The sequence below is a fragment of the Phascolarctos cinereus genome, unplaced genomic scaffold (genome assembly GCF_003287225.1).
Source record: "Phascolarctos cinereus isolate Bilbo 61053 unplaced genomic scaffold, phaCin_HiC Scaffold_1;HRSCAF=81, whole genome shotgun sequence".
Classification (NCBI taxonomy): domain Eukaryota; kingdom Metazoa; phylum Chordata; class Mammalia; order Diprotodontia; family Phascolarctidae; genus Phascolarctos; species Phascolarctos cinereus.
The window spans coordinates 234,679,122-234,700,044 of record NW_027555514.1 but is presented as its reverse complement, the minus strand read 5'-3'; the positions used below and the strand labels follow the sequence as shown (position 1 = coordinate 234,700,044).

The window sequence follows — 20,923 nt, the reverse complement described above, 5'->3', positions numbered from 1 at the left end:
AGATGCACCACTTCCATGTTCATTGACTCTGAAATTCCCTTATCAGATTACAATTTGTTGTTATTCCACTCTTCCCTCTGCCTTGCAGTCCCAAATTTTGCTCTTTGACCTCACAGTGAGCTCCAAAATCTTGATCTCTAAATTCTTTCCCAGGCCCTCACACCCTGCACTAGCTACACTCTCCTTTCTCCATCTTGGCCCCTTGATGAACCAGTTCAAATGCACTATCCTTTCTTTTGAGTTCCTTGCTCCCTTTTCATAATGCTGATCTTGCCCTGCCACACCTCCATTTACGATCAGTCCCACTACCTTCTGCCTTCACTCCTATACATGCATGTATTGCTGAATGAAGGTGAAGAAAATCATGAAACCATGTGATTGGGTCCATAACTGGACCCTCATGGTGGCAAGGCAATCCTTTTATATGTTACTTACTGTCCCACTTACTACAGTGGCTTTTCAAAACTTTTCATCTCTCTTCAAACTTTTCATGGCTCCTTCGTCCCACTTCCTCAGCTGAGAACCTCACCTTAAATTTCACTGAAAAAATGCAGGCTATTCACTGAGAACTTCCTCTTCTCTCCACCTCTTTATCAGATGTCACCCAGATGTCTTCTGCCACTATCTCCTCTTTTACCCCTCTCTCGCATGAAGTAGTGACCCCTTTCCTTGTTAAGGCAAACCCTTCTGCGTGCACAAGTGATCCCATGCCATCCAGTTTTCTCCAGAAGACTACCTCTATTATTCCCATGTTTACTTATCATCAATCTCTTGCTGTTTCCCTAGTGTCTACCAACATGCTTATGTGTCCCCCATCCTCAAAAATCCCTCACCTGATCCAACCATTTTTCTCCTCTCTTTTTTGGCTCTGCTTCTCAAGAAGAATATAAATGTGTCCACTTCCTTCCCTCTAATTCTCTTCTTAGCTCTCTGCAGTTTGATTTTGACCTCATCAAAAAACTGAAACAGCTCTCTCCATAGTTAGCAATGTTCTCTCAATTTTCGAATCTATTGACTTTTTCTCAGTCCTCATCCTTCATCACCTCTCTGTAACCTTTGGCATTGTCAATCACACTCTTCTTCTTGATTCTCTTTGTTTTTATTGTTCCTTCTGTCCCCTTTCCTGGATCTTCACCTAGGTCATGCCTGTTAACAGTGGGTATCCTCCAAAGCTCTGTCCTGGGCGCTCTTTCCTTCTCTCTCTATCCTATTTCACTTAGTGATCCCATTATCTTCTGTGGAGTCAATCATCACCTCTATGCTGATGGTTCTCCCATCTACTTATCTGGTCCTAACCTTTCTCCTAACCTCCAGACCTGCATCTCCAACGGCCCATTAATATCTCAAATTGGATGTACCATGGACATTTTAAACTCAACATGTCCAAAACTAAACTCACTCTATTTCCCCTTAAATCCTCCACTTTTCATAACTTCCTGATTACTATTTAGGTAACTGTGTTTCCAGGCACCTGGGTTTGCAGCTTAGATGTCTTTCTCAACTCTTTACTTTCTCTCACTCCCCATATCTAATCTGTTGTAAAGTCCCGTTATTTCTACCTTCATAATGTCTCTCATATTGTGACTCTGACACTGTCTCTCCACTGGTACATACTGTCAGCACCTCACACCTGGACTACTATAATAGCTTTTGGGTTTGTCTTCCTGCCACAAGTCTCTCCCCTTTACAATTTATCCTGCACTTAGCTGTCAAATCGATCTTTTTAAAGTGCAAGTCTAATTATGTCAGACTATTCAGTCAACTTCAGTGGCTTCCTATGTAGCTTGTTTGCACAGAGTTGTTTATGTATTATCTCTCTCATTAGACTATGAACTTCTTGAGACTAGGGGCAGAATATCTTTTATCATTTTCATTTTTAGCATTTTTAGCATTTTCATTTAGCATTTTTAGCATTTTCAGCATAGCACAGTGCCTGGCACATAGTATGAACTTAATAAATGTTTTTTGACTGAGTGACTGCTAAGTGACAAAAATGATGGGAGGCTTGGAAGTGAGAGAATTACAAGTCATCTTAGAATTTGTTATAGAAGATCAGAGAAAAGTCAGACAGAGTGTGACTCACATCATAGATTTGTCAAGACTGGCTTACAAAAGGGATCAAAGAAGTGATAGGTGGGTTCACATGAACTAAGGGAAAGAACACAGGGAAATAAAGCCCCAAAGGGATGCAATTCTAAAGGCACAAATAAATTATTCCAAGAGAAAAAAAGAGAATTTTTGAAAGAAACCAATCTAGATACACAGAATGCTCATTGGGAAGCTAAAATGTATAAAAGACAAGTATAGTCTGGAAGCAAGAGAAGGCATTGAAGGATGAACTCAAAAATTGTATGGGCTTTTAAGAGTGGTGGCAAGAGTTCAGATCACTGAAGCTCAGAATGAGCTAAGGCGGGTGTTGAAATAGAAGTACAACAAAAGAGGCTTCACTTTTTAAAAAATGTAATACAGTTACCCCAGATGTGTTGGAAGGTTCCCTGAAGGACATCTTGTGATGCTGAGTGCTTCCTAATTGACTAGAGACCTTTGAGCCTATGAGACTCCATATAGCATGCACTAGGGAGATGTGACTTCAGAGGAGAGAAGCAAGGATCCTAGAGAAGACCCCACATGTAACCTAGATAGACTCTGGGGTCTTTGCCCTAATTCCTACTTGCCCTGGTGCTTGCAGGACTCCCCAACATATGCTTTCTCCTCAGGTTTCCAGGGGTGTCTTTCAGGGATTGGAAGTGTCTTTCTGCTTTCAGCTGATTTGCTGAGAAAGGGAAAAGCTGCTGCATCAGCTAAAAAACTATAGGATGGGGGCAGCTAGGTGGTGCAGTAGATAGTGCACCGATCCTGGAGTCAGGAGAACCTGAGTTCAAATCTGGTCTCAGACCAGAGACTTGACAGTTACTGGCTGTGTTATCCTGGGCAAGTCACTTAACTCCAATTGTCTTGCCAAAAACCAAACCAAACCAACCAATGAACCAAACAAACAAAAAAACTTTAGGCTACATCTGTTTTTGGTCCTGTGAGGGGTCAACCATGATGCTGAAGTAATAGGCTGGTCTTAAGGAATATGACAAGAAATTGATTGTAGAAGCTTCAATTCAGTCATGCTTGTGCCTTAACATCTCTAAGTTCACAGATATGAAAAAGTAGCAAACATAAAACTATTTGCAAATTCAGTTCTTTTGTTGATGACCTCTATCTTGCCTGTAGTTCTAATGCTTAAAGTTAGTACAGAAATGGAAAGCTATAGCCTTCTTAGTGTTGTGTTGTTTCATGATAAGCACACTTTCCTTAAAAACAGAAATATATTGTTATATGAAGCAATGATAATGTGTTTTGAAAGCTATATAGAACAAAAACAAAGAAAACACAATTTGGTCTTCTGGATTAATAAGTGAATATTTTTTAAATGTAATTTTACTGATATATTTCATTTTACCTTCCTCATTTTTGGTTGTGTTATTTGTATTAGTTGTCCATGTAACTGGTACATTAGTCCTATCAGAGATATTTAATACAGACGTCATTTCCTAAGTGACTATTTCCCTTCTTATTCTAAATGAATTAGTTTTCTTCATGAAAAAACTTTAACTTTCTGTGTAATTAAAATAATATCTTTCTAATAACCTTTATCCCCTGTTTTATAAAGAATTCGCTGTCTAGCCACAGCAATCAGAACTATATGATCTCCTTTTCTATTTTTTTATGGTCTTATCTTTAATATTCAGGTCCTGTAACTAATCTGAATTTATTTTGGTATATGACATTAAGGTAATAATAACTGGAGAAAGAAATGGCAAACCTTTCCAGTATCTTTTCCAAGAAACCCTAAATGGGGTCATGCAGAGTTGCGCATGATTACAAAATGACAACAACAGTAATAGCTAGAGACTATGGAGCTTAAAGAAGACTAAAAACGAAAGACTTCTGCTCTTGCCAAAAACTCCACCTTGAACTTCACACAGGATAGGGCAGTTATCTCCATTAAAGAGGACAGTCCCATACCAGTGGGCTTAGGTACAACTGGGGTTATGTGCGTGAGAATACACACACATACATATGTATGTATATTATGTATATTTACATATACACATTATATATAGAGAGATGCATAGGTATAAGGTATAAGTATCACTATGCACACACACACATATATGGGCCTGTGTATATATCTATATCTATATGTCTATATATAGATATAGATATAGATACATAGAGATAGAGATAGACATAGACAGACATAGATATAGATATAGATATAGATATAGATATAGATATAGATATAGATATAGATATAGATATAGATGTTATAGATATAGATATAGACATAGACATAGATATAGATATGGATGATATAGATATAGACATAGACATAGATATAGATGATATAGATATAGATATAGATGATATAGATATAGATAGATATAGACATAGACATAGACATAGCTATAGATATAGATATAGATATAGACATAGAATAGATATAGATATAGACATAGACATAGACATAGATATAGACATAGACAGACATGGATATATAGATACAGATAGATATAGACATAGACATAGACGTAGATATAGATATAGAAATAGACATAGACATAGACATAGACATAGACATAGATATAGATATAGATATAGATATAGATATAGATATAGATATAGATATAGATATAGATATAGATATAGATATAGATATATATAGATATAGATATAGATATAGATATAGATATAGATATAGATGGAGGAAGATGAGGAGAGAGCATTCCAGGCATGGGGAAAAATGACTGGCATGCTGTCCTTCATCATCTCTGTCTCTCAGCTTCTCTGGCTACCTTCAAGTATCAGCTAAATTTCCTTCTTCTGAAAACGTTAAAATGAATTGCATCCAAGCTCTAAGTTGCATGAATTTGAATAGTTCTTGTTGTATGGGACTACTGACATGAGAATCTTTTAACTGCTTCTTATTGCCCAACAAATCATTTTCAAACACAGCCTGGCACTCTGATCTCTCCACAGTCTAGTACTACCCAACTCTTTCAGCTTTATCTCATAGAACACTTGCCTCAAATGGCACACTTCATCCACTAGATCTCTGTTCCTGTTCCCAGTACATGACCTGTTGTTATCTTGTCTCCACTTTGCTCATACTATTCCTTGTGCGACGAATGCTACCTTTCTAACCGTCTGATACTAGCCATCTATTCCTTAAGGTCTACTTCAGGGGTAGGAAACCTGTGGCCTCAAGGCCACATGTGGCTTTCTGGGTCCTTGGGTGCAGCCTTTTGACCAAGTCCAAGTTTTATAGAACAAATCCTTTTATTAAGGGGATTTGTTCTGTGAAGTTTGGATTCAGTCAAAGGGCTACACTTGAGGACCCAGAGGTCCACATGTGGCCTCAAGGCCACAGGTTCCCCACCCCTGGTCTAGTTCAAATGTCATCTCTTTGATGAAGGCTTCAGTGAACTGTAGAATTAGTAACTATTCCTCCTTTTAAGCTTGGTTTGCATTTCACAATGGATTTAGGTATCATTTTCAAGAATAACTAATTATCCAAATATCTATTTTAACTAATTGTAACTAATTATGTCATATCCACTTCCTAGACTGTAAGTTTCAAGAGGACAGGGGCCATATCTTACTTAATATTTTTATCTCTCTCAGCACTTAGTACAATGTTCTGTGTACAGCATGTGCCTAATAAATGTTTTTTTATTTGAAATACCTTATAGCCATATTGAATGTACCCAAGTAGTCTGGTTGCTGGTATGCAATACAGTACAGCTTTATTCTGACTTTACACAGCCTCCTTCATTAAATATACTCAATTACAGGAGGAAACAAATTATTCTTTATAATAATTTAAAATTTAAAATCCTTGGGGATCACTGACAACTCTCTTTGTACATTTTATTGCTTTAGTAGGGTTCTCTGGCAAAAGTTTGAAATAGAAATGAAAGAGAATGTAAACAAGTTTCAAGTTGATTTCTCCAAAAGAATTCATCCTACTTGTTTGTTCAAAAGAAACAATACTGTAAGATTATCCTCCTAAATTCAAAGTAACTGAGAATGGGAAAGATCTTTTCTCTCTTTCATGCTTTCCCAGGCCTAGTGAAACAAAGTATTAAGGCTGACTTGAAGTCATACACAGTGCTTTAACACTTACGGAATACTTTTCTCACCACAACCTTGTGGAACAGTCATTTATCTCTATCTTTCAGATGAGGAAAGTTGGGCTCAGAGAGGAAATGTGAATTTTTATGGTCACACAATAAATGTTGGTGTCAGAACTGGACACCATGTCCAGGGTGCTTTCCAGTATACCACCTTTTCCCTCATTGAAGTGAAGTTATATTCAGTTCTAGTATAACAGGGCACTGGAGATAGTCTCCTAGCTGACAAATGCTTCCAACATCTTCCCTACTTGAGCTCCTGGGAGCTGACGCTATGATAAATGAGATGGCTCTCTTCTAGTTCTGTGGGGAAGGGGAGAACTGAAATCTCTCAAAAAACCAGAATTGGGTACATGTACATAGAGGGCTGGTCTTCAGGACCTCTGGAAATGCAGTAGTAGCACTAAGAGGAGAAAGACGGGACGGTGTGGGGAGGAACAGAACTATATCCCCTCTCTACAGCCTCCTTGACCAAGTGCTTTCACATACTCCTCCAGAAGAGAAACACAAGAGAGGATGAGTGATATGCTGGGAAAAGCCTGGAGCAAGACATTGTGGAGCCACCCAGACAGAATGTAGGGTAATGGCTGTCACTGATGTGAGGAAGGAAACTGGTGAAACCTGTATCTTCCTGTTCCTTACCAAATTCTGCCTCTTGCACTGAATTCATATTTCATTCCTCCTTTCTTTACAAAAATAATTTGATCTCTATATTTGGGATATATTCTCAAAGGAAGCTGGTTTCTTTATCAAATCGTTGAATATGGGTGTCCTTGATAAGTATTTAAAGACAGCATGTGTGTGTGCAAGATTCAACAAAGGAGTTTTTATCTATCTATCTATCTATCTATCTATCTAATTATTATTATTATAGTTCATTTAACCTGTTTGCCTCACTTTCCTCTCTAAGCCTTGGTTTCCTGATGCATAAAATGATAAGATGGGGCTAGGTAACTCTGTAAGGTCTCTCCAGCTCTAACGTTATGATCCTAGGTAGTGGTTGAGAAGAGAGGAATGTGTCACCTTCCTTATATCTCTATGAAGAAGCCACATGCAGATGTCATGTCTATAGAAATCAAATGTAAAATCAAAACTATCTGAATTAGTTGAACAACCATAACCCTGCTCCTTTTAGTTATTTTGGGCAGTTATCTGGATAGTTTAGACAACTGTTTGATGATCAGAATTATCTGGACTATTGGTCTCGATTCTGCACATCATTTTGCATGTGTAGATAGCTGTCATGGCAGCTATAGCAAAAGACATAATATCACAATCCTAATTCCTTCGTCCCTTCCCTTCATCATCCCCAATTACCTTGTATTTTATTTTTTATATTCTTAGTTATGTACTACAGACACATTGTCTTGCCCAGTAGAACATAACCTCCTTGAGGGCAGAGACTGTTTCAGTTTTGTCTTTGTTCATGCCTGATAAGTGCCTGACAAACAGTAGGCACTTTGTTGATTAATTAATTGATTCACAATAGGGGCAAGTAACAGTATTTTGCAAACTTAAAATGATGTAAATGAGTTATTGTTGGTGTTATCTTTAATATAAATCCTCAGTTTGGCTTTCAAAGTCCTTCAAATCTGACCTTACATCCCACCACGAACTCTTCCATTTGGTGATGCTGGTCTTCTTTCTGTTCCTGGAACAAGACACTCCATCTCCCAAATGCATAGCATTTTTTTCTGCATGTCCCCCATACCTAGAATGTTTTCCCTCCTCATTTCTGCCTCTTGATTTGCCTGGCTTCCTTCAGGTCCCATGCTAAAATCTCACTTTATACAGTAGACTTTTCTTGATCCCTCTTTAGTTTTAGCAAGAGTCAGGAACCTGTGGCCTCAAGGCCCCATGTGGCCCTCTAGATCCTCAAGTGTTGCCCTTTGACTGAATCCAAACTTTGCAGAACAGATCCCCTTAATAAAAGGATTTGTTCTGTAAAACTTGGACTCTGTCAAAAATCCTCACCCAAGGACCTAGAAGGCTACATGTAGCTTCAAGGTTACAGGTCCCCCACCCACCCCTGGTAATCCCTTTTTTATGTTGATTATTGCCAATTTATCCTGTATTTAGCTTGTTGTACATAGTTGTTTGTATAATGTCTCCCTCCTTAATTATCCCCATTAATTATTAATGATAAAGTTCAGTGTGATGGGGAACTATAATAAAGAATGGATAGATGGGTAAGGTTTTGGCTTTATTCTTTTATTTATTTTTGGACCAAACCTATGATCAGTTTGACAGAAAGAATTCTACCTGAGGGAGTTCCCTCCAACAATGAAGACCAGCATCTGCTCCACAGTTCAGTCTTTGAGAGTTACCTGGGACCCTGACTTGCCTGGGGTCACAAAAATCAACCTGGGTCAGAGTTGGGATTTGAACCCATGATCTTCTGGACTGAGAAACGCAAATTGGAAATCATGTTTAATCAATAGTATCAGACTGAATTTTTTTAGCTAGGCCTGCTATGATTTATTAAACTTAATCAAACTAGCTTATATTAGTAAGTTGTCAGAGTTTAACTTCCCCACTCTTATGAGCCTAAGCTCTGTTTTGTAATACTTCCTTATTTTGCTCTACAAGTTAGAAGCTTACAAAATTTACACTGATGTAGTCAATAGTCTATTAATGAATAAGCTTGTGTAATGCCTAGCCAATTGGAGGAAAGGAGCATTTACTACTTAGAGATCCTAGTTCCTCATCCCCAGAACCATCATTTCCCTCTTCTTGTCCTTGTTCAAGGTACTAAGGATGGGTTAGCCCACCGTGAGTTAACCAATCAGGAAAAAAAAAACCTAACATCAATCTTACTTAAGATTTCCTTATTTGTCTCAGTTCCTCTTTATTGACTATAAGGAAGCTCCTCGACCTCTCTACAGGGTCCTTGGCTATTGAGGAGTGTTGGGCCTCATTTATTGGCAACTAGCTTTGCTAATACACTGATCATGTTCTCAACTTTGTTACCTGTTTCTCATTATTGCAGATTTCCATTATCACATGACCATGAGGCCAGCTCTCTCTTCACTTTGACATACTGCCTCTAATGGCTCAGTATAAGAACCCTTTAAAAAAAAAAGCCACATCACATGCTAAAATAGTGCATCCAAGCAAACTCTTTGCCCCAGCATCCAATAACAACATTCACATGCTGGTTCTGTAAAATCCTATTATGTAGTGACTGAACAGCTCTTATAGAAAATACTTACAGTGCCACTTACAGTGGCAAATCACTTTGTAAGATCACAGATAGGGAAATGGCTTGCCCCTTAAATATCATCTGGTCCAATCTCCTCATCTCACAGATGACCTAACTGAGGGTCAGAGGTGAAGGGACCTGCCCTTCCCCAATACAATGGAAGCTTCTTGAGGGTAAAGGCTGCTTTTCATTTCTACATTCCCAGTACCTTGCCCAAAGTAGATGCTTCGTAAGTACTTGTTGAGGTGAATTGAATGGCCCAAGTTCACACAGCCCAAGTTCAGTCAGGATTTGAATTTGGGCACCTACTGCCTTTCACAACACTTAATTGCCTCAGTTTCCTCCACTGAAAAATGAAAAGATTGGACTAAACCATCTAAATTTCTCCAAGCTTGAGTCTGTGTTTTATGTTGCCTGTATTTCCTTACCACTCATTCTCCTCCTCTACCCCATACAATCTGTATTCTGACCCTGCCACTCCCTCTGCTGAAGCTGCCCCTCCAAGGGGTATTTGGTCTTAGAGACCAAACCTAGTGACCCTTTCTCAGTGTGTGACCTCACTGACCTTGCTGGAGCCTGTGACATTGTTGGTGACCACTCCTCTGGAATGCCTTCTTCTCCAGATGAATGTGCTCTTTCCTTCCTCAAACTGGCCTACAGCAGGGGCGGGGAACCTGGGGCCTTGAGGCCACATGTGACCCTCTTGTTCTGTGAAGTTTGGATTCAGTTAAAGGACCATACTTGAGGACCAAGAGGGCCACATGTGGCCTTGAGGCTGCAGGTTCCCCACTGCAGGCCTAGAGCATTTGTCTAGACCTCTTTTTCATCCTGACAGACAAATTTTGTCTTATAATGCACTTACCTGGATGCCTGTGCTGTCCCTTCTGTATGACTGTAATCTCCTTGAGGAAAGAAGCTTTTTATTTTTGTGTCCCCAGTATCTGGCACTTAGTAAAAAGTGAAATTTTGTTTCCTTTTTAATTATTATCAGGACTCTGACGAGATACTGAGGCTGTGACGCAATTATATCTTTGAGCTCCTTCTGTCTTAGGGCCATACCTTCAGCCAAAACTTAAACTAACAACACCTTTGAAGTTTACTACTTGTATGACCTAGGATAACTCACTTCACCTCCTGGGCCCTCAATTTCCTCATTTGCAAAAAAAATGAGGGGATTGTAATGAATGACCTCCAAAGGAATTGAGTTATAGATGTAGGACCCTAGAAATACTCTACCAGGGTCCCATGTGGCCTCGAGGCTACAGGTTCCCCACCTTTGCTGCTCTCCTGGGGGTGGAACCAATGACCAAATTCATACTGCATTCAGCCTGCTCTCTCATTTGTAGGAAATGTCCCTCACCAAGAACAAGGAGCTCATTCTTAATGAGAGGTCCCTTTTTTTGGTACTGTTTCCATTTCATGTTAGTTTCAGTAGTTAGTTCAAAGGTTCTTCTCTTACATGTTGAAGTTTAAAGATATGAAGGGGCTCCTGAAGTTGACTCTCTATCCATACACAAATACTATGGGTGACCATATAACCACTGTATTAGACAGGGATGGAGGCAGTTACCTCTAGTTTGGGCCCTTCTACACTGAAATGTAGGAACATTTCTGATGAGCTGAATGCAGAGGCAGAAGGGTCTTTTGGGCCAGAATTTCTGGGTTTTGTAGGAAAACAAACAAACTTGAACTCTTGTAAGAGACATCACATTCTCAAATTCAACACAGTTTAACAAGGAACCCCCCCCTCCCAGCCCCAGTTCAGAAGTATTGGAAGGCTCCAGGACCTAAATGTTGACCATGAAGGAGGTAGGACCAGGGGCTAAGAATTTCATAGAAAATTTGAAACTCAGATGATGCAACTCCGTAGGAAAATAAAGTAGCTGGCTTTCTTCAGTGGATTCTGGATACAATAAGTCATGTTTGATGTTATTACAGTTTGAATTCCCTTTCTCCCAAACCTAAAACTTTACTCTTTAAAATTTGGTTTCTAGGTGATTCAGTTTATGTTTTTAAACTGAAGAGTTTTATATTAAGTTATATCACTAGCCAAAGAAATTTTAAAAACAAGAAGAAGAAATGATGAATTTCTTTGAAATTGTCACCCCTGTTCTTAGCCCTCCTCTTCTGTGCAGGATCTGAGGATCAGACTTACAGTCAGACAGGCTCATTCCATTGTAGTTCTCCATGTCATTATCTTTCAGAACTTCAGCAAAGTCATGACCAAACAAAACCAGAGACAAACCCCAGAAGAAGGAAGACCTTCATATTGTCCAAATAGTCAAAGTGCTCCAACTGCTGAGCCTGAGCTGGACTCTGATAATTAATTTCTCTCTTAACTTTATCTTCTTCCTTGTTTGAGGGCTCCATTTCCCTAGCTATATAGAAATGGAGATCTATTTATAGCCACATTTCCTCCCTTCCCCTGAAGGTAGGAGACCTGGCACATGGAAGGGCATGGCGGTTTCCCTCTTCCCCTGAAGGCTAAATGAGAGGGAGAGCAACAGTTTGTGCTTTCTGACCAGACTTGTTCAGCATCAATGGATCTGATTTACCAGCAAACAAAAGTATGGTAGAGGGATGTCCAGAGAAGTCAGTCAACAAAAAGTTAATAAACATTGCTACATGCTGCCCACAGTGCTAAGCGGGGTTTTTTTTTTAAGGGAATTGGGGCTAAGTGACTTGCCCAGGGTCGTGAGCTAGTGTCAAGTGTTTGGTCTGAGGCTGAATTTGAACTCAGGTCCTCCTGACTTCAAGGCCAGTGCTTTGTCCATTGCACCACCTAGCTGCACCCTTAAGTGACATACGTGTTAAGAGACAGAATAGGCTAAAATTCCATTGCTAATCCTAGTTCAAAGCCACCCCTTCTACTATGTTTTCTGGCATGCTTGCTCCATAGGTAAACAACTTGCCTTCATCTTAATGCCACCAGGGGTCGAGGTCATTTGCATAAGACTCTGCTGGTTGGTAGAGATTGATTCCTCAATGTTCCATGTGTGGAGTGAGGGGTAGTGTCCACAAGAGCTGGAAAGAAGAGAGATCTTGATATTTTGAATTCCAGCTTGAGAGAAGGCACATGGGTTCCAGCTACTGTTTAGGAAGAGGGCCCTGAGGGAGAGAAAGATTCTATGAAGAAGCCAACAAGAACAGATGATAAGGAATAAGCTGTTAGATAAGGAGAGATGGAGGCCTAGAGAAAGTGTGAGAGGATGATTGTTAGAGTGATCTATTGAAGAAGAGAAGGAATGGAACCCAGGCTACAAAGAAAGAGCTTGGTATTGGTAAGGAAAAGGTCTACTTTCTCATCAGAAATTGGAATAAAGAAGGAGAAAGTGAGGGAAAATGACATGGAGTTTTGAGATATGGAAAAGGGGAGAAGAAAAAGTTTGTGGTGATTGACTTCTCTTTTCTCAGTAAAGTATGAGACAAAGTACTTTACTGAAATGCAGGGAGGAGATGGTGTGGCAGGTTTGGGAAGAGAAGAGGTTTAGAAGAGGTGCTCTGGGGATTATGAAAAAGAATTTGAGAAGGGAAGGATTGCTTTACTCTAATGAGCACCCAGTTAAGATTCAATCACATATATTTGAATTGGACCCAATGAACTTGGTCAGTAATTTCCTCTAGCAATAGTATGTCTCTAGGGGTGAAAAAAACAGATGGGAGGCTGAGGGCAAAGCAATTACCCAGGGTTGAGATTTCACAAGGCATGAATAGTGATAAAATAAGGGAACAAGGTATCAGAAGCTAGAGTTGAACTGGCAGGGTTGAGATTGGGAAAGGAGGAAAATAAAGTGAGAGCAAGTTTGAGAGCTTGTAGAACACTAAGAGAAGGAGGGACTGGAGATCCCAGTGAAGGGAAAGAAGGTTTGCCTTCCCTATATTCTCCTCTTTCCAAATCAGGACATTTGCTCTTCCTCAGTACTGTGTCTACTCTTCTGTTCTGCACAATCTTTCAAAAATCATTGGTGTAGTTATCACATTTAATTCAACAATTTGACAAGCATTTATTCGACATCTCCTATGGTAATAAAGTACAAGGAAGGATGGAAAGAGAATTGATCACATTTAGATAGACACATTTTAGAGGTTTTTCCCCAAAGAATATTGTATTATTATCTTTTGTTTTTGCATTATTTCTCAATATAGCTCCTCTTCATTCCCCCTTCCAGATAGCCATTGGGTTAATAGATAACTTGGAGTATCTACATAGAGGGATCAATGAGCACAGAGTAACCTTTAAAGGAGGAGATTCGTGGAGTGATGGCAGAAGGAGGGTCTGAAATTGGCAATGTTTAATAAGGAGTATGCCTCCTTCTGGTCTAGTGTGGGGAGTATATGAGAAGGTGCATCCAGTAGGAGGGAGGAAGGCCAGGGATGCAGTATCTTCTGGGAGTTCTCTGTGACTCCTAGAACATGGAAAGAACAGGAGGAGTAAAGGTGTAAGATGAAGGGAAGTTTGTGAATGATGAAATGAAAGAAAATTCAGAAGGAACTAGGAAATAGCTGAGAGAGCTGGATTGGGGGTTGAGATGGGGCATCCTGGGGCAGGTAAGAATGAGAGAGTGGGGACAGGTAGCAGGGGAGAGGGTGACTTTTATTAGACAGCTAGAGATTCTCTGTAACTGAGATTGGGAGTGGAGGAGGTAGGAGCTGGCAAGTCATAGAGGTGGGGATGTATTTCCTGGGACTCTTGCCTTTAAGAGCTTGTGGATGGCTAAGAGTAAAGCCTGTTGTCTTTGAAGTACTAGGAAAGAAGTGATATTTAGCTCAGTGCTAGCAGCCCATAAGTGAGGTACTAACAGTGAGAGATTGGGCATCTGAGCCTTTCACCCTGATCCCTCAAGTAGAGGCCTGTTGCTGAAGGCTATGATCCTGTCAGTAAGGAATTTAGCTCTTTAGCCTATCAAATTTTTAGAGAATACAAAGCTGAGAAGAATAGATATAATATTGAATGATTGAATGAGGATCAAAAGGTCTTAGGAGCCTAGAATATTAGTTTTTGAGTTCAATTATTTCTTATTCTTCCTTTCCTCATCTGTTCCATTCATAAGGTTTGCAATGTATATATCTGTACCTATATCTATATTTGTATCTTTATCTAAATCTATATTAATATCTATATCTACCTATTTATTCATTGTTTGGACCTTACAAAGTTTGCTTTTCTACTTTGTGACCAGTAGCAAACAGTTTTGATGATTTCTATTTTGTAATATAGTTGGAGGTCTGTACATACTTTTCTTTCTTCATTCCTACCACTTAAAAATTATTTTCCTTGACATTCTAGATTATTTTCTTTCACCCAATTAATTTTGTTATTATTTTGTCTGTATCTGTAAATCATCCCTTAGATATTCTGATTGATATTTGACCATATCCGTATGTTGTTAGGTATATTTTCATTTTTATTAACTAGGCATGGCCCAGACATGGGCGCTGAGTATTTCTCTAGAATAACAACATTTCTAAGAAGAAATTTGAGGGAAAAGGTCATAATTTGGTGTATATGTGCATATAAAAGTATCTATGTGTATATCTCTATTAATTTCATTCAGATGTAATTCTTAAATATTATCAGTCTCTTCTTTTCATACTTTGCATTGTGTAATTGCCTAATAAAGATTCTCCTTTTTAGTGTTTTAAATGGAATTCTGCAGAGATAGAGGTGAGAGCCAGTGCCAGGTCAGGGTTTCACCTTCTACACATTCACTTTAAGACGTGACCTCTGAGAACATGTTTTGTTTTTTTTTTCCTAGAGCTGTAGAATTTCAGTATTCGTAACACTAAATTGTCTCTTCAGAGCCAAACCTGAATATCATGGAGGTTTCAGTTTGAGCTTTCTGAGAAATCTAAAAAATATAGCCAGGCAGTAAATCATTATTACACACTAAATATTTTGAAAACTAGTTGCTTCAAGTATCCCGATTTTATTTGAGAAAATGATCACTTAAGAGAGAAAAATTTAATATTTGATTTGAAAAAGCTCCTTTATAGGCACAGGAATCACGATGAGTTCAGCTAAAGGTAGCAGGTTACAGATTGCAACCTTCGAGATATTTGGAAACATCTTTTCCTTTGCACTTGTTTCGCCAGGCCACCCTGTAGAGAAAGGGAGATGAAACAATGAAACAGTGAGCAAAACCATCCTTGGATAAATGTTGATGTTTGATACTCATGAATATGGAGACATTATCTAGAAATGCAAATATCTATTTCAAGACACACAAAAAAACTGTAAAAAATAAATGATTTTAATCGAAGTCACACTTTAGGCCTTGGTTTTTTCATTTTTAAAAAGAGGATTGGGCTATTGGATTTCAAAGATTTCTACCAGGTCTGAAACTTCTGTGATTCTTAGTGTTGAAGCAACCAATAAATGAATCCACTATTCTATGTTTTGAACAAATTAGACTCCTCACTATTTCCTGTTCTTGCCCCAATATCTACCATTTTTATGATTTTGATGGTGTTCCCTATGCATAGAGTGTGCACTCCCTGTTGCCCTGCATTTTTACCACATAAAACCCCCCCCTTTCCTTCAAGGCTCATCCTGTGTCACCTCCTTCCTGAAACTTCACAAGATTCATCCAAGTGAATGTGATCTCTCTTTTCAAATTTCAACTAATATGTTTTCTGCATGTCTCCTCTACACCTAACACATTTAGCCTTGTTTCATTACCGTGTGAATACTTATCTTTTCCTTCCTATTTGGTTGTAAGCTTCTTGGAGCTCATCTCAGGCATCTAATACTTGCCTTTTGTTACTGAAATGAATTTTGCAAACAGTATCTACTGAACACCTTAACCAGTGCAAAAGAAATCAATTAAAAACATATTAATAGGACTTGGAGGAGCTTTCCTCCACCCTACCCAACATCAGCTCTTATTATTAGAGAGGATACCACAGTCCTCCCTTTGACCCAGACTTTCAACCTAGAAGTGATTGCTGACCCCTCACTCCCACTCATTCCTCATATCTAATCAGTGGCCAAGTCGTGTGTTTTTTACCCTAGTAATATTTCTCATGTGTGCTCTCTTCTCTATTCTGACAGTTCCATCATTTGCTGCAGGTTCTTATTACCTCACACCTGGATTATAATGACAGCCTTTTGGTTGGTCTTCATCCCCTGAGTTTCTCCCCATTCCAGTCCATCCTTCATTCAACTGTCAAAAAGGTCTTCCAAACACATAGATCTCACCATGTCACTTTAATTTAATTATTTATTGTTAATTTGTGGGTTTTTTCTGCATTGAAATTTTGATGATACAATATTGTGGTCATGTAACTGTATAGTATTGTATTGTAAACAAATCATCATATGCTAATATTCCTCCTGATGCATGCTGGACTTCTCAACAACACAGACATTCTTGCCTGCCAACACTTGCTTGTTAAGACCTGTTGGCGGACTTGACCACTGATCAGTTATAACTTGCGTTTTGTATGTTTATTTGGAAAACAATATAATCACTACATTACACAACAGATGAAACATGTATGAATGTTTTTTCAAAATTCTCTTCTCTTCTCTTCTTTCATTATGTTACTACCACTCCCTTTTTCAATGCCTCTCAAGGCACCTGAGACTAACTACTGCCGTCCCCCTTGGATCATTCCAGCACCCGTCAGAGGGTGGTATCAACTACTTTGGGAACCTATGAGTGAGAGAGAAAGTAGATTCTCTTTTGATCATGATCCTTAGATGGAGAGGGAATGCTCTTACCATTGTTCCTTTCCTATGAGTGTGACTGGGATTCTCCCCAGCTGCACACCCGCAAATATGACAGGTAACCATTAGGAAATGATAAGAGACAAATAAATAGGGCTAGGTCTTAATTGCTTTATTCTATAAAAAATAATGTCCATAATCATAATATTCTAAGTCTCTGAATCAATGAATGCTGTGGTCAGTGAACTGGGAAGACAAAACTCAAAACTTTAGGGGCTCATGAAGGCCACAGACCTCATGTTTTAATATTTTGAACAATATTTCATTTCAGAACCTGTTTTGAACCCTACCAGCTTGAGCTTAATACTAGCTGCTTTGTGATGAGAGCATAGTCAGAACATGACTGGAGTGGGGGAAGAGTAGCCTCAACATCTTCTGGCTGAGCACCCTCTGGTGACCAGAATGCATACTGCAATCTCTTGGGGAAGGGTTATATCCAGTAGAGCCCAGAAAAGGATTTACAAGATCACTTGATTGCTGGTTCAAGTAGAGAGCCTCCTAGTGGGCAATCCCAACATTGTCCTTTATTGCTAGATAATTATTATAGTGATGTATTGTCCTTCTGTAGAATTAGGAAAGCAGCACCACACAACCCTAGGTTTCTTATTAGGAGAAGTTGTCTTATAGAATATTGTTAAAAAATGATTGCTAATATAAATATGACCTATCAGCCTAAGTTGCTGCTATGTAATATACAACAGAATGAACTTAATTTTGTCTTTGGACATTCTCTCTCCCTGAACATGCCCATCATGTAAAGAAATTAATTATTCTTTGTAGTGAAGGAAAACATACCATGCACCAATGCCTTGTTCATCTACGATCTTCTTTGCACACTGTATTGCTTTATCAAGGGTATCGTCCTGAACTTCTGAAACAGAAATGATAGAAGACATAAGCAAGTTTCAAGTTCATTTAATCTAAAAGAACCAATCCTCCTTGTTAAGGTAGAAGAAACAGTATTGTACAGTAATTCTCCTAAATTTTAGATAAATGGGGCTTCAGTAGAGAGGCATGTTCTCTTTTTCATCTTCTTCCAGACCTAAGTGGAACACAGCACTTTAACCAAGGTGACTCAAATTTCTATATCACTTTAAAATTCACAGAGTGCTTTTCTCTCCACTACCCTATGAAGCACACAGTTATCCTGATTTGTCAGTTGAGAAAATGGAGATTCAGGAAATGTGATTTGTCCATGGTAACACAAATAGTCAATGTTAATGTCAGAACGTAAAGCCAAGTTTCTTGACTCCAAACCCAGGGTGCAGGGTGCATGACAGCAGGTTGAAAGTTATCTATTTAAAGAAATCAGGAACAAAGTCAGGCATGCATGGAAATACTTTTTCATTATTTTTTTCCTTTCAAATTAAAAAAAGGCCATGATTCTTGTCTTTTCTTCTTTGTTCTTTCTTTGTTAATTCATCCTTAAAACAAGCTAAGAAGAGGTGAATACTAGGAAGCTGTCTAAGGTGAAGTGACTTGTACAGAATCACTCAGCTGTTAGCTGAGGACTTATTTAAATGCACGTCTTCTTGTCACCATTTCGAGCCCTCTAGCCACTGCACCAAGTTGACTGACCACAGAGAAGGCCAGCTTGGAAAAAAACTCACTTGGGTCACTGGTCACAGAAAGCAGTCAGGACTAGAAGTAGCATACCTACACCTCCCAGGCACAGCTTCTGGAGCTAAAATACCCAGGTTCAAATCTCACTTTGGACACTTCCTCCTTTTCTATGAACTAGGACAAATCACTTTACTCCCCTGGACCTTGCTTTAACCATCTGTGAAGAGAGGGTGAAGGACTAGGTGGCTTCTGAGATCTCCTTTCCATCTACGATCCTATGATGTGGACTAATAGGATCGGCCTGAATTGGTGAAAATTTCCATTACAGGCATTCCCTAGCCTAAGTCCATCTATTGGGGGAAGCTTGTTTAGGCAGCTTCCCTTCCCTTCCCTTCCCTTCCCTTCCCTTCCCTTCCCTTCCCTTCCCTTCCCTTCCCTTCCCTTCCCTTCCCTTCCCTTCCTTCCCTTCCTTCCCTTCCCTTCCCTTCCCTAAAATGAAAGGAAAATTGGAAGAATTGTGGCCATTGCTCTTGACTGATCATGTACCAGGCAACAGGACTGAGAAATCATACCGTCCTAAGAAGACATAGCCTTTTTTTTTTTGGCTTGGTAGTAATGAGATAAGGACTAGAATGTTAATTAGAAACTAGGAATTTCTTATTGGCCTTCTAAAGCTTCCCTGGTGTAACTTTTTAAACTTCTTGGCTATCTACCTTGTTGTGCAGGGTCATTGTACCCTAAGTCCATGAGGTTACTCTTACCTGAGCAATGGACTCCACACTTATTGAATGAGTTTGGTGTCTTGCCATCATTGCACCAGTAGTGACTGTTGATCTGAAATATCCCATAATCAGTGCTTTGATCTCTAGGGTTGTAGTTTGTAGCTTTGGTGTTAAAATTGCTCTCCCACCGTGCCAAGCACACCCCTGTGAAGAATTTATTTTAGTAATGATTACTTCATGTCCAATCAATTATCCAGGAAAACCAATACTCTTGAATTGATGTAATCTTCCTTTATCACTGATATAGTCTACAGATGGTGCAGTGGATAAATTGTAGGTCCTGGAGTCAGGAGGACCTGAGTTTGAAACTGACCTCAGGCTCTTGCTAGATGGGTGACCCTGGGCAAGTTACTAAATCATGTTTGCCCCACCTCACCTGCAAAAAATAATGAGCTGGAGAAGAAAATGGCAAATTGAGTCAGATATAATTGATACAACTCAAGAACAAAGCATTACTTTTGCTGGAGTGAGCTGATGGTTAAGTTTTCAGTATGAGTCTTTATAGTCATAAATAGGCAAACACCCAGAGACATGGAAAGAACAAGAACAAATCCTACATTTCTTTGAAAACGTCACCCACATTCTTAGCCCTCCTTTCCTAGTCATTGCAGAGAACCACAGGAAATCAGACTTACAGTTAGCCAGGCTGATACCATGGTACCCATCCAGGTATGGCTTTATTCTTCTCGCAAAGTCACATCTTTCTAGCTTCCTACCATGGACTGTCATGGAGAGGAAGATGAACCCCAGAAGAAAGAGTACCTTCATGTCGCCTGAGTAATCAAACTGCTCAAAGTGCCCAGGCTGAGATGTGCCCTAGTATTTAACTTCTCTCTTAAATTCCTCTTCCTTGCTGTTTAAGGGTTCTACGCCCTAGCTAGGCAGAAATCAAGATCTATATATTGCTACATTTCACCACTTCCTCTGCAGGCAAAAGAACTAACACATAGCAGTGGCATGGTAATTCCTCCTTTATCCCAAAGGCCAGTAAGGGTAAGGAGAAGGGGACAGATCCTGTTTTCCTGGTGTTACACCAGACTTACCAAACCTTAATTGAACTTATTTACTAGTGAATCAAAGCATAACATAGATTACAGAATTTCAGAGGTGGAATGGAGTCCAACCCATTCCCAATCTATGTTGAAGTGGAATCTTCTCTGCAGCATAAGGGATGAAGAGTCATACAACCTCAGCTGGAATCCAAAATCTATTTACATTTTAGCAAGTTTGAAATTTTTATTTACTTCATTTGAGATAATGTATGCAAACTAATTCTTAGACTATAATCCCTATATAAATATCAGTAATTATTATGACTAATGGGGAAGAACTGAAGCATGGATATTGCAAAATGGAAAATTATTTAATAATTACTTTATGTTTGGCTTTAAAATGTTTTAAATATACAAATGAGGGGCATCAGGAAGGGATAGATTCAGTTTTTCAGTCACTGTGGAAACTG

At 39.1% G+C, this 20,923-nt stretch overlaps 1 protein-coding gene across 1 annotated transcript; it reads right to left on the bottom strand.

Annotated features, from left to right (window-relative positions):
- Positions 1-15,298: 15,298 nt before the first annotated feature.
- Positions 15,299-20,346, bottom strand: LYZ (lysozyme). Its single transcript, XM_020990236.2, has 4 exons — positions 20,097-20,346; positions 19,441-19,605; positions 17,912-17,987; positions 15,299-15,486 (listed from the first exon to the last, which is right to left on the bottom strand). Exons 1-4 carry the CDS (start codon positions 20,227-20,229, stop codon positions 15,420-15,422), a joined length of 441 nt encoding a protein of 146 aa, XP_020845895.1. The 5' UTR covers positions 20,230-20,346; the 3' UTR covers positions 15,299-15,419.
- Positions 20,347-20,923: the final 577 nt, after the last annotated feature.

Excerpts from the sequence above, each read along its gene's own strand:
- LYZ (XM_020990236.2), bottom strand. The coding sequence starts at position 20,229 with ATGAAGGTACTCTTTCTTCTGGGGTTCATCTTCCTCTCCATGACAGTC. Across the intron at positions 17,988-19,440 it reads GTGTGGAGTCCATTGCTCAG|AAGTTCAGGACGATACCCTT; the intron begins GTAAGAGTAACC and ends TTTCTGTTTCAG. Across the intron at positions 15,487-17,911 it reads GAACAAGGCATTGGTGCATG|GGTGGCCTGGCGAAACAAGT; the intron begins GTATGTTTTCCT and ends CTTTCTCTACAG.